General features: G+C 42.2%; 1 protein-coding gene across 15 annotated transcripts in view; it reads left to right on the top strand.

Moving 5' to 3' along the window:
- KCNMA1 (potassium calcium-activated channel subfamily M alpha 1) overlaps positions 1 to 14849 on the top strand; it is a 950458-nt gene that overhangs the window by 270012 nt on the left and 665597 nt on the right. For all 15 annotated transcript variants that reach the window (XM_038743623.1, XM_038743619.1, XM_038743612.1 and 12 more), the window contains exon 2: positions 6497 to 6658. In XM_038743623.1, the coding sequence (XP_038599551.1) occupies positions 6497 to 6658 (162 nt within the window). The remainder of the gene's footprint in view (positions 1 to 6496; positions 6659 to 14849) is intronic.

The raw sequence follows: 14849 nt of genomic DNA, 5'->3' as shown, positions 1-14849 counted from the left end.
GGAGGGAAAAGAGGGGAGAGGTATTCTGTTGTCTGCTAGAACTATATATGCTGTTTACATTTCTTCTTTGGCTTCTTGAGTTTAGTGATCACGTTCAATCTCCTGTTTCATTCATTCATTCATTCAATCGTATTTAATGAGCGCTTACTGTGTGCAGAGCACTGTATTAATCGCTTGGGAAGTAGAAGTCGGCAACATATAGAGACGGTCCCTACCTAACAACAGGCTCACAGTCTGCTTGCATTCAGAGGCCATCTGGGGTGGCAGTGCGGTGCTGTGGGTAATAATAATTATAATCATGTTTGTATAGATTTATTACTCTATTTATTTTACTTGTACATATTTACTATTCTATTTATTTTGTTAATGATGTGCATCTAACTTTACTTCTATTTATTCTGATGACTTGACACCTGTCCACATGTTTTGATTTGTTGTCTGTCTCCCCCTTCTAGACTATGAGTCTAGAAGGGGGTAGTTGGGTAGGGACTGTGTGTATATGTTGCCGATTTGTACTTCCCAAGCACTTAGTACAGTGCTCTGCACACAGTAAGCTCTCAATAAATACGATTGAATGAATAATCATGGTATTTAAGTGCTTAGCCTGTGCCAGGTACTGTACTAAGTGTTAAGGTGAATACAAGCAAGTTGGGTTGGACATAGTCCCTGTCCCAGTGTGGGCACACACAGTCTCAATCCACATTTTACAGATGAGGTAACTGAAGCCCAGAGAAGTGAAATGATTTGCCCAAGGTCACACAGGATGAAAGAGCCTTGATCATAGGAGTCAGAAGACTTGGTTCTGGTCCTTGTTCTCTTGAGGACTGTCTGCCTGAGGCAATCATGCCCTGCTGCCATTTAATTCAAATAAAATGGGATAAGCAAAAAGTGAAAATGTTTATGCATTAGAGATTTGGTTGACATCTGTATGGTTCAAGCTGAGTAGGCATGTTTTTTGGGTGTGAATCCATTCTCATGTCCCAATTAGCTAAACTGACAACTGTGGTCCAGTCGTTTGGGAGCCCTTTATTGCTTGTGAGAAGCAGCGTGGTTTAGTGGAAAGAGCACGGGCTTGGGAGTCAGAGGTCATGGGTTCGAATGCCGGCTCCGCCACTTGTCAGCTGTGTGACCTTGGGCAAGTCACTTAACCTCTCTGTGCCTCAGTTACCTCATCTGTAAAATGGGGATTAAGACTGTGAGCCCTACATGGGACAACCTGATCACCTTGTAACCCCCCAGTGCTTAGAACAGTGCTTTGCACATAGTATGCGCTTTACAAATACCATTATTATTATTATTATTATTATTATTATTATTATTATCTACCCCAGTACTTAGAACAGTGCTTGGCACATAGTAAGCCCTTAACAAATATTATTATTATCATTATTATTATTATTCATTTCTTGGCTGCCACTTGGGGAGGGACTGGGTTGGGGATGTATGAAGGGGATGAGAGAGAGGAGAGGAAGGAAGGAAAGGGGTACTGGGGTGGGAACTAAAGAATCCTATCTGCTTTTCAGGCCATTAGGCTGACCTCCTGTGATCAGCTCTGAAAGAGGACTAGTAGTCTGTAGCAAAAATGAGGTACAGAAGTTGTGCACAAAGATCAGGTTGATTTCATTCAAGTGACTAAGATTGTTTTTCATCAACAATGCCTAGTTTGTTAAAAGCGACCTTGAGAAAAATCAGTGATGCTTCAAGGCCTCAATTTCTTCATCTGGAAAGTGGGCCCAAAGAATGACCAGGAATGTGGTGAAGGTAAACAGATAAGACAGGAAGGATTTCTATTTCCTCCAGAGAGGTGCTGTATGAATCTGAGATAGAAGCCCTATTAATAATTCCAGCCTAGCCCTAGGAATATGTGTCCACAGCATCTACATGTTTCCACACAAAGCAATTAAGTGTACAATTATTAGAAGTAATAAAATGATTGCCTCAAATCCCTTTAGATTGTGTGTTTCTGGACTGATCATAAGGTAATTAAAATAATGAATGGCTTATAAAAATGTAGGTAATCAGATATAATCTGCCATCTACCTGTTTGTGTCCGTCACTTATTCTGCTCATCAAGTGAAGGAGTTTCGATTCTGAAGGATCTGTCTGCTCTCCCACTCCTGCCTCTCCAAGCAGGATCAGTACCTGCTTTGCTGCTGTTTGGCCAGCATTTTCAATGGGTGAAGGATGGTAAACCAACTTTGCGAAAGGGCAGAAATGCAAAAGGAATCTTCATTCATTCATTCAATCATATTTATTGAGTGCTTACTGTGTGCAGAGCACTGTACTAAGTGTTTGGGAAGTACAAGTCACCACGATATAGAGACAGTCCCTACCCAACAATGGGATCTTGATTGGCAACCCACAGAAATGTGCCAGAGGTGGGATGCCAGACCTTCTTGCCTGGCATGATACCTTTTTGCTTCAACTCATTCATTCAGTCATATTTATTGAGTGTTTACTGGGTGCAGACCACCATATTAAGTGCTTGGAAGAGTACAATATAACAATAGACAGACACATTCCCTGTCCACAATGATCTTAGGCACCAAAGTCCACAGCTGAGGGCTACACTGCTGAGCTAGACCTTTTAGGACACTCTTTCCACTACACCTCTGGTATGCAAGGACCCCCAAAGGCCCAAGAGTTTAGTACAGTGCACCATGTACTGTAAGCACTCACTATCATTGAAGTAATCTGGGCACAAAGAGACTCATCACTTCAGAGAAATACCACTAGTCCCACCTAAAGATTTCAATGGATAGAGCATGGGCCTGGGAGTTGGAAGGACCTGGATTCTAATCCTGGCTATGCCACATAATAATAATAATAATAATAATAATAATAATAATAACCATGTCTGCTGTATGACCTTCAACAAGCCACTTAACGTCTCTGGGTCTGTGACCTCTTCTGTAAATGGGAATTGATGATGATGATAGTGAGCCCACTGTTGGGTAGGGACTGTATCTGTGTGTTGCCAACTTGTACTTCCCAAGCACTTAGTACAGTGCTCTGCACACAGTAAGCGCTCAATAAATATGATTGATGATGATGATGTTGATGATGATGATGGTATTTGTTAAGCGTTTTCTATGTGCCAAGCACTATTCCAGGTGCTGGGGTAGATGCAAGGTAAATCAGATTTTCCCATGAGGATCATAGTTCTTAATCCCCATTTAACAGATGAGGTAACTGAGGCACAGAGAAGTTAAGTGACTTGCCCAAGGTCACACAGCAGACAAGTGGCGGAGTAGGGATTAGAACCCGTGTCCTCTAACTCCCAAGCCTGGGCTCTTGCCACTAGGCCACACTGCTTCTCTATATGTGAGCCCCATGTGGGACAGGGACTGTGTCCAGCCTGATTTGTATGCATCTACCCCAGTTCTTAGAACAGTTCCTGGCACATAGTAAGTGCCTAACAAGTACCATAATGATAATAATGATAATTCCTATTACTAATAGTTTTCCCCCACACAAATGCAGGACTCTGCAAACCCTTCTGCTCTGTACCTCCTTGCCAGGGGCAAGGGATACCAGAATGCCAACTGTTTTCATGGCACATTTGGAAGTGGGCTGAAAAAACTCATTAAAAAGAGTAGTCCCTTGGCTTGGTCTCTCTCCGTTACATTTTTTGCATGTTCTGACTAAGCAGTGATTTTGCAATAATGTAGCTGAGATGGGAACAGATCACTGAAATGAACAGGCTAAACCTTGCCACCCAGAGTGCCTCATGAAATATTATGATCGGATGTGGATGATATATAATAATAATAATAATAATAATGATGGCATTGTTAAGTGCTTACTGTGTACCCAGCACTGTTCTAAGCACTGGGGGTTACAAGCTGATCAGGTTGCCCCGCGGAGGGTGCTCAGTCTGAATCCCCATTTTACAAATGAGGTAACTGAGGCATAGAGAAGTGAAGTGACTTGCCCAAAGTAACACAGCTGGCAATTGGCGGAGCTGGGATTTGAACCCATGACCTCGGACTCCAAAGCCCAGGCTCTTTCCACTAGCCACGCTGCCTCTCTATATGATATGATTTGAAAGCTCTTAGTACAGTGCTCTGCACACAGTAAGCGCTCAATAAATAGGATTGAATGAATGAGTGAATCCTGGGTCAGCTTCCTTACTTTCCCAGCATCTTCTGGGGCAGCCTGGGCTGAAGCTCTGAGAAACCAGCAGTACGAGCAGCTTCCTTATTGCAGCATTCTCCAGTGACAGATATACAATCCAATGAGTGTGACTCATCATCAGTCAGTTCCGTGTTCTCCTCTAGTTTTTCATCTTTCAGCTCCACCAGGGACAGAAACTACAGACGGAGGAGTTCCTCTGTTGCATCGAACCCCTCCATTAAAACAATGGCTCACTGACAGCACAACAGCCAGAGAAAGATTCTCAGCTGTGCATTTTGTTTCTCTCACGCTTAATAACAACTACGTTTTGTTGCAATGCAGTCTCTGACGTCGGCTTGCTTGGAAAATTAATTCTAATGATTTTAAGCTAAGAAATTTTACATATGTGTCCTTGAATATTTTTAAGACCTTAATTTGAATTCATACTTTCTGGGGAACAATCAGAATATGGAAGGACATGGCTGACCCTTCCTGAGGCATTTCTTCTCACAGAATTTAGTGTGTGGAATGAGTTTGTGATCGATTGCAGATAAGACAATCAATCAATCAATCGTATTTATTGAGCACTTACTGTGTGCAGAGCACTGTACTAAGCGCTTGGGAAGTACAAGTTGGCAACATATAGAGACAGTCCCTACCCAAGAGTGGGCTCACAGTCTAAAAGGGGGAGACAAGCACATGGTACCCAGCAACACAACTGAAAACCTATAGTTAAGATGTTAAGAAAGGAAGTATTAATTACTTCGAGGAGAAGTTGCAGTCACGTGTCTTGACTAGATTGTGAGGACATGACTGAAAGGCTTCTAAACCATGTATTCTTATGGGCTTCCTAGAATATTAGGCTGAAAAAAAGAACCAACCCTTTTTCCCAGACTATTATTCATTGCATGTAACACAAAGTATACCCACAAGGCCTTCCCTGACTAAGCCCTCCTTTCCTCTTCTCCCACTCCCTTCTGCGTCAGCCTGACTTGCTCCCTTTATTCATCCCCCTTCACAACCCCACAGCACATATGTACATAGTCGTAATTTATTTATTTATATTAATATCATTCAAGCGCTCAATATGTATGATTAAGTGAAAGAAGGAGAGCTGCACACAGGCCTGTGGTTAAATTTTCAAAGAAAGTCCCATTCAGGGACACCATCTCCATGGGGACAAAGATGTCTCAAGTCTCCATGGGATTGGCACTGAGGAAATGCAGCCATTAGATTTTCCCCAAAGTGATTTGGGCAGAGTGGCAGGAGGCTGACCTCTCCCATCCCTTGGAATCAGGAAGTGGGGATAAGTGGAGCCAAGTTTGCCACTTCATATTTTGGTTCCAACAACGGAGCGAATCACCTGTCCTCGAGACTTGTCACTGGGCTTCAGTGTGGGGCTGGAGGCTCCTCTCTCACCTCTGGCCCTGGAGCCCAATGGGTGTAAGATATGGCCAAACCTCCCCTTCATGGCTCGATAGGCTGAGATATGCTCCAAAAGCAGGGTGGGTTTTAGGGTTCTGGAGCTGCTGGAATTGATGCTTCCATCAAGAACATTGAGTTTCTTGGTCCTGAGGCTTCCCTCCTCCTCTTTCCTTCTATTTTCCTCTTCTTTCCCCCTCCCCTTTCTTCCTCCTCCTTTTCTTCACTTTTCCTCCCCCACTCTCTTCCTTCTCCTTCCTCTCCCCCTCCCTCACTCCATCAGTTTCCCATCTTCTCAGTGGTCCCCCCCGCACCCAAATTCACTTTGGATATGGTCATTTTTCACTTTGAACATATCCCTAACTCTTAAGGTAACTTTTCTTATTTTCTTATCTGTATGCTAAAGCATGTTGGATTTTTATCTGGCAGAGAGTAGTGAGCATAATAGCAATAGTTTTGTGTTTGTTTTCATTCTCTCTCCTCCCTCTTTGTTTCTATTTGTCTTGCTGTGTCAGCCCCCTCCAAGGGCTTTAGTAATTGGCAGTATCTGACTTTACTTGTTCAGTTTGCCAGTGTTGAAGCAGAGTCACAGAGAGACACGGTAACCCACTGAAGGTCATCCATTTAACATATTAGAGGCAGCCCTCTTGACCATTCTTGGACTGGGTCACTTTTCAATTAACCACGATATAGATTGGGTCCCCTTAGGATGACTTGAAATAATGATGATGATAATAATAAAATAATAACTGTGGTATTTGTTAAGAGTTTAGTATGTGCCAAGTACTGTACTAGGTCACTGGGATAAATATAAGATAATGAGATCAGAGAGAGTCCTGGTTGCCCATGGGGCTCACAGTCTAACAGGTAGAGAGAACAGGTATCAATTACAATGAGCCATTTTTATTTTTTTTTGGTGCTAGGCTGTGTCCTAAACTCCTTTTGTTTCTGTTTCCAGGAGGCCCAGAAGATCAACAATGGCGCTACGCAGGCTGACGGTACACTCAAGCCAGTGGATGAAAAAGAGGAGGTGGTGGCGGCAGAAGTCGGCTGGATGACTTCCGTGAAAGATTGGGCAGGGGTCATGATCTCTGCCCAGACGCTAACCGGCAGAGTCCTGGTAAGCTTCATAAATGCCCCTCCTAAACTTGCTTTTTCATGTTTCTGTTAATCTTCTTGTCCATTTGATATTGAGTTAGTTTTCCATGAGAACCCTGTGGTGAATCAGATCTGGATACGGGTGCCCACAGAGGGGCAGGGTACTGCTCAGCAGGTGACTAGAATCCTGACTTTCCACCACTCTGGGAGGAATGGAATTGGCATGCCCTCGGGAGAGGAAGAACCAGGACAACTATTGCAAATGCCACTTTTCCATTTTCCCAGGCTCTTCCAGTAGATAAATTGCCTTCACTTAACGTTCTGGCTTCCACTTGTATGTATTTGGATTAATTGCTTGGGTGTGCTCAGGTTAGGAATAGTGTGACTTCACAGTTATCGAAGCATTGAAAACCAGGACATTCTGTAGTTTTTTTTTTTTTAAAGTCTGAATTTCCTTTTGTTTGCTTTTCTGTTTAAATCTCCATCTCCATATGAAGGCCTCTTCTGCCCAGTAGCTGTCCTATCGGCAGTAAATAAAATCAAGACTCCCCGGGTTGATTTCACGGTAAAATTTTGCTGGAGAAGAAAATGAAGAGCAGGATGGGTATTATCAATCAGTCATATTTATTGAATGCGTATCCTGTGCCGAGCACTGTACTAAGCACTTGGGAAAATACAATATAACAGAGATGGCAGACATGTTCCTTGCCCACAGCAAGCTTTCAGTATAGAGGAGGAGACTCCTCTGCCCTTGTGTCCTTGCTTACATAGTTTGCCTAGCCTGGAACATATTCCCCTTTCTCCCACCAAATTTGTACATGGATGCACAGTCAATTGTATTTTCAATTTCTTATCCTGAGCATTCTTCAAATTTCAGCCATGAGATATAAACTCCTTGTGGGCAAGTAATATGCCTTGTGAATATGCCTCATGCTTCTGTAGTACTTTTTCCTCAAATGCTTAGTACAGTGCACTAAGCATTGAATAAATACCAGTAGGCATTGAATAAATACCACTGCCACGATCAGAAAGCTAACATTTTTTCCTATTTGGCTTATATAAACAAACCATGTTGTCAAGTTTAGGGAGCAGTCCAAGCCTGCCCTCGTCAGTTATGAATTTTCAATCTCACCAACGTAGGATAGTTTCAGTAATGTTGAACCCATGTGGCCAGTTTTAACCAGGTGATCCTGCTTAAGATGAGGATAAATGGGACTTTAGAAGTAAAAATTAACTCTATGGAGCATGGTATATAAATCAAAATCAATTCCCATGTCCACTTCTAAATCACCTTAGTCTCTCGAGTAAAAATGGACAAAACAGTTGTAATTGAATTTTGGAGCTGTGTGATTACTTTTAAGCAATCAGATAACTGCTTTCTGAGTTACTTTGCCAAGGGAAGGAAATGTTTTAACATGGAGAGATCCAAGTATTGTTAAAAACTGGCATCTCTCTATTACATCCTTTTGTCCACTCCAGCTCCTCTTTGTGTTTTATTGGGACTTTTCTTGAACTGGGTGAAAGACGCAAATGGAAGTGAGCCTGTTTCCTTACAGTGTACAAGAACCAGCAATGCCAGCTCTCACAGTCAGTTCCTGGGGAACTGATTCTCAGCTGGGATCATGTTGCATGGTTTGACGTCAGCATCTGTGTGAAGTGCACTCAATGGATGAATGTGCGTCTGAACTTTCTTGGTCTAATCCTGCCAGCTTTCGCTTCCACTGAGATTTTGCCTTCTTCTGAACTGTACTTCCCTGCATCGATCTTATGCTGCTCACTTAGGGCTTTGTACATCATCTGGTTTCCTCTGAGGGTTGGAGCTGTGGCTTCAGTTTGATGAGTGGGTAGAGCAATTAGAGAGAAGTAGTTGACTCCCAGCAATAGAACAATGGATAATTCAGGGACGATTCCAGAGATATTTTTCCTTCCTTTTCCTTAAGAGAAATCAAATTGTTTCTGCTGAGTGGCATCTGGATTCAGAGTGATGTTTTCTTAGAGGCAGTAGGCAGACAATTAGGACACGAACTTCTTTTATATCCGAAGTTCATTTACCTGGAAATGCTAAAATGTTTGTTCTTGCAACAGCAGTGAGACAGAAGCAAGAACAGATATCATGCTTTTCAGAGTTTTCCTTTTTAATTTTTGATTAGTTTTCCTTGACGTATCACACTGGAAAATTTTCTTAACATCTGGGCCTCTTTGTCTGCTGTCTCCAAGCCCTAGACGAACATTGCCCCAAGCTCGGATGGTGTGGAAACTGTTGCCACTGTAGTGGCTAGGAGCTGGAGGAAGTTTTACTGGGTAAAACCTTCCATGAAAAATTGCAGTTGTTAATTTAAATCATCAGCCTGGATAGCTTCAATAATCAGAAGACTGCATTAGGAACTGGGCAAAGGTTTGTGTTGGGGAAAATAGAAAAGGTTTCAGGGGCTAGATTTCACACTGGGCACAGTTGATTGCTGTTGTAGACAGTTGATCAGCATAAGGAAATTGATTTGTCCTTGGTCGATTGGTTGCAGAGATTTGGTATGGTCACACCAAAGTAGACAAGAGAATCTTCAGCACCAAAGTGCCACTTAAGGAGTTTAACTTTTCAGGGTTTGGCCACATTGTCCTCTTGTTTGGGCATTTTCAGAAGGAGCAGATCTGCCTCCCTGTCTAATATCAATAGCAATAATAATTATGGTATTTAAGGTTTACTCTGTGCCAGACACTGTACTAAGCGCTGGGGTGGATACAAGCAAATCTGGTTGGATACAGGCCCTGTCCCACGTGGAGCTCACAGTCTCAATCCCCATTTTACAAATGAGGTAACTGAGGCATGGAGAAGTGAAGTGACTTGCCCAAAGTCACACAGCAGACTAGTGGTGGAGCCAGGATTAGAATTCATGACCTTCTGATTCCCAGGTCAAACAATCAATCAATCATATTTATTGAGCGCTTACTGTGTGCAGAGCACTGTACTAAGCGCTTGGGAAGTACAAGTTGGCAACATATAGAGACGGTCCCTACCCAAAAGTGGGCTCACAGTCTAGGAGGTCCATTCTCTATCTGCTACACCCATATGACTTGAGAAAAAAAACAATTATAGGGAATTTAGTAATAACAATAATAACAATGGTATTTAAGTGCATACTATGTGCCAGGTACTGAATTGAGCGCTGGTGTGGATACAAGCAAATTGTGTTGGACACAGTCCATGTTCCAAATGGGGCTCACATGTGAGTTCAAATTCTGCCGCTGAGTTTGTTTACTCATGGAAAGTGACACAATGTAGTTGCCTCCATTTCCTTCTATAGACCAGCTGGGACAATTCCTTGGTCGCAACTTGGCCTGTTAAGTAGAGAAGTGCCTGGAGCTGTTGCTTACGATAGTAGAGTGAAGGATGTAAACTCTAGGTACTTTTGTTTGTGGTATTTGTTAAGCACTTAACAGATGACTGACACTGAACTAAGCACTGGGGTAGAAAAAAGATAATCAAGTTGGACACAGTCATTGTCCCACATGGGGCTCCCAGTCTTCATCTTCATTTTACAGTTGAGGTAACAAAGGCACCGAGATGTTAAGTGACTTGCCCAAGGTCACAAAGCAAACAAGTGGTGGATCTGGGATTAGAGCTTGGGTACACTAACTCCCAAGCCCATGCTTTATCCACTTGATCACACTGCTTCCTATCCAGTACCCTTCCTATCAATCAATGTTTGGTATTTGAACTCACTATGTGCAGAACACTGTACTTAAAACACTTGGAAGTGTAACAGAATTAGTGGGCATGTACCCTACCCACTAGGAGCTTGCTGCTTAGAAGAGTGCTATAGAGGGCTAGATTATATAGACACAAGTAGAGTAGTCCCAAAGAGCTTAGAAATGTTTGGTGCCCAGTTGCATGCCCAGCCCCGAGAATTGCCCACTGATGCTGTTGTCTCTAGCATGTCTCTGTAACAGTTTCCTCTCCTCCCCAATATCCTCACCTCTTCTGTCTCCTGACACAATGTGGAAAAATGGATCTCTTGGTATTGCTACTCTCTGAGGTTTTTCTGTTTAAGTATGTCAGTGTGTGAACATTGATCTAAGAAAATGTAATTCTAATTCAACCAACTGAAAATACACACTTGGAATAGCAAAAAATAGGAGTGCCCCACCCTCCACCTTAAACTTTTCCCAAATGTACTACATTAGTGGAACTTTGAATGAATTTTTCATTCAACATATTTTGATTTTAAAGGGTGTACTCTCCCAAGTGCTTTTGTAGTCTCCCAAAACCTTAGTACAGTGCTCTGCACACAGTAGGCACTCAATAAATACCATTCTTTAACTGCAAAAGGAAATACTGTCAAATATGCCTTTCAAATGTAATCCTGTTGGTGCAGTTGAATGGCTAGTTTTTTAAAACGTCATGTTGATGGAACCTGAAGTTAGGCCAGTTGACTAAAATGTGTCAGCACATGAGCAATGTCCTTAATTAAATATAAGAAGCACACCCAAGGAACTAGTATCATTTTTCCTTTTAGCTTTTTTGGTGTATAATTATCCTCCAAAGTCTCTGAATAACATTCCTTCCATTTGGGTCCTCTCCACAAGTTAACACATTCTCTCTGGGCAAAACTCCATCCCTGAGCAGTTCCAGAGAATTTCAAATTCTCCAAGCTTGTCCGTACATTTTCACCTTCCTGGCAGTTTTGAAAAGAATGCCATTATATGTCATGCAAAGACTGAGAAATGAGGCATCGCTAAATAGTGTATTTTAGTGAAGTTGATGAAAATTGTCACAATTCCAAATTCTCATAAAAAAATGAAATGATTGTTTATCTGGAAATCCTACTTGCCAAACTTCACTCCCAGGAAGCCACTGAAGTTAGAAGAAGTGGCAGGCATCTGGAGGAGAAAAGATTTGGCTCCTTCCTCTTGGAGCCATTTGAGCATAGATACACATCTATTTATTTCCTTAAATTTATCCCAACCTGCTCCCCATTTAACTGAAGAAACAGAGTCTCAGAATGATGAAACAGTGACCCCAAATCTCCTAGCCAGTCGATCAGCCTTGCAGTCAGTTGAGAAATACCTTGAGAGCAGAAACTATCCCCAACTCACCTTTTTCTTACATCTGCTAGTGTCCATTTCACCCTGACTTTATCACTCCTCTCCCTAACTTCCCTCCCACCCCTCAGCTCTCCGGCTGTCTGTAGAAATTGGGGCATTTTGCTTGCAGACCCTTAAAAGTCAGCAGAAAAGATACTGTTCTCTAGTATTCCAAGCACTTGCTGCGTGGTAGGTATGTTGTGTGTTCCCGAATCAGACTTGCTTCCTGTGTTTCACTGTAATGGTCCGATCCCAGCACTTTGTACAGTGCTTTGCAGACAGTAAGCACTCAATAAATTGATTGATTGACTGGACCAATGAGCAGCACTGCATGATCCTTGACAACTGGATCCAAAGTAGTCAAAACTATAGCACCCACCATTTTTGTTTTTCTTGGCTCGGTGTCTCTAATAATTGTGGTATTTTTTAAGTGTTGACTGTATGCCAAACGTTGTACTAAGCATTGATGTAGTTACAAGTTAATCGGGTCAGTCAGAGTCCCTGTCCCACATGGAGCTTGCAGGCTAAATAGGAGGGAAAACAGCTATCAAAGCCCAATTTTGCAGATGAGGTAATTGAGTCTCAGAGAAGTTAAGTGACACAGCAAACAGGTGGTGGAACAGGCATTAGAACCTCTGACAGGCCTGTGTTCTATCCACTGAGGCATGCTACTCCTCACTAGGGAAGTCCTGAACTGCAATGGGTTCCAGTGAGTTTCTTGGAACACAAAGACATATTGGAGGTTTGATGAAATTGATACAGTAACTTTTTAATTTTCACATATGTAGCCCAACAGCAAAATTGGACTCTTAACTCCTGCGCATGTAAAACACTCTATTATTGTCCAGGAGATATTTACCAGTATGGGGCTAATCAGTCCCAGTCTGGTGGAGAGGGGAAGTTTAAGGAGCAGAGCTAGTGAACCAGTAAGTCTTCCTGAAATTTACCCACACCTCAGGATTGCCTGTGACCAGCTGCAGGAACTGATAATCACTGTGGTGAAGATCTCTGAACCGTGGGCGCATTCTCTTAAGACAATAAAGAGAGGATGTCCACACATTTGCTGCAGGCAAAAAACATTCCCTTTAGAAAATGCTGTGCTGTCATCGACGAAACAGAAATTGGTGAGAGTTCTGGAAAATTCTAGAAGGACCAGTTGATGGCATTTGATAAATATTTATACTCCAGCTTTCTAACTAAATTAGGCTTTCACTTTTCAACTCGTTTCAGAGTCATGAAAGTCAGGACCGTCTTTCTTTACCCACCTTTGGTGACTGGGCAGGTAGCATAGTCTAGAGTGGCCTGGGATTAGTGGGCCAGCTTTACAGTTCAGTCTCCAGATGTCACAGGAAAAACTCATGAGGTAAATGAGATGATATATGGAAAGGAGAAAAATCCAATTCAGCACCCTTCTCACTTCTAAATTAGAATGGGCAGCGGCACCTGCAGTAGTAATTAAGCATCATTTCTAGTCTAGAAACAGGGGTGACGCCTTGAGTTGTAGTTAAGCATTATTCTGGTCTAGAAGCAGGAATAGCTCATGGAGTGGTAGTTGTCTGTGTCTGTTATCTCATCTGTAAAATGGGGATGATGACTATAAGCCAACCTGTGGGCTCAACCAGGCCAGGCAGGGACTATGTCCAACCTGATTAACCAGCACATAGTACAGTGCCTGACACATAGTAAGCACTTAACAAATACCATAAAAAACAACTACAACAGCAACAAAAAACATGTCCTCTAGCTCTGAGGCTCATCCTTTCTACTAGGTAAGGCTCAAAAATAGAGGCACAATAATGAAGAAGCTATCAGAATGTTTGTGGAAGCTTTGCTAGCACATGCCTCGCTGACATGTGCTAGGAAAATCACTGTCAGGGACGTGAGAGATTACCAAGAGAGCTACCAAGCTTAGTTTGCTAAACTAAGTTTAGGAAGAGGTATGCTACCTTGTGACAGTACAAATGTGAACATGTATTTGAAGGGAAGAAGAATTTGGTGAACTATTCTTTCCATCCCTCTGGGATTTCAGTCCCCTTCTGAATGACCCACCCCAAAAAGGTCTGTACTCAATGTAAAATGACCCAGGAAGTGTTTTTTAAAATTGTGGTCTTCTCTGAGAATCCATTTTCTAAATGAAAGGTAAGATATTTAAAATGCACTCTTTTCCAGAAGACAAAGAGTCTAGATTTCTAGACAGTGACCACATTTTGAAAATAAAATTATTCCTAAATGAATCTTTCTTAATTTTATGAGTTCATTTTGGTACTAGGGTACAAAAAGAGATGTTGTCATCTGCAGGATTGCTTTTGAAGAAACTGTATCATGGGAAATTATCTTAGAAATGGAAATAGAGACAATGTTTCCTAATAGAAAGAGCACAGGCCTGGGAGTCAGAGAACCTGGGTTCTAATCCTGTCACCACTACTTGACTGCCATGTGACCTTGGGAAGTCAGTTTCTCTGTGCCTCAGTTTACTCATTTGTAAAATGGGGATTCAATGTGTGTTCTCCCTCCTACTTAGATTGTGAGCCCCAGACTGTGAGCCTGCTGTTGGGTAGGGAATTTCTCTATATGTTGCTGATTTGTATTTCCCAAGCACTTAGTACAGTGCTCTGCACACAGTAAGCGCTCAATAAATACAATTGGATGAATGAATATGCATAGGGACCATGCCTGACCCAATTATCTTGTTTCTGCCCCAGCACTTAGTGGAGTGCTTAGCACATAATAAGCACTTAACACATACCAGAATTGTTATTAGGAAGGGCCAAAAAATATCATTTTCATCCCCTCCTTCCTAATGTTACTTAGTAGAGAGAATGAAATTTGATTGTCATTTCTAGCAAAGGGTGCAGTGCCTTTTTTTCCTGTCTCAGTTAACTGGTGGATCAATCAGTCAACCAATTGTATTTATTGAGTGCTTCCTATGTGCAGGGCACTGTATTAAGTGTTTGTGAGGGAATAATATATCAGAGTTGGTAGACACATCCCCTTCCCTCAAGGAGTTTACTTTCAAGAGCAAAATTGATGTTTTTTTGCTCTTGGTACTCAAAAGCTACTTCCTTGTTCATGGTAATCATTTCAATTGCAGGTGGCTTCAAGGTCTGGACGTGGCATTTCTTAGTTTCTTGCCC

This window comes from Tachyglossus aculeatus, chromosome 3, assembly GCF_015852505.1.
Source record: "Tachyglossus aculeatus isolate mTacAcu1 chromosome 3, mTacAcu1.pri, whole genome shotgun sequence".
Lineage (NCBI taxonomy): Eukaryota > Metazoa > Chordata > Mammalia > Monotremata > Tachyglossidae > Tachyglossus > Tachyglossus aculeatus.
The sequence above is the reverse complement of the archived record's forward strand: the minus strand, read 5'-3'. Positions and strand labels throughout refer to the sequence as shown.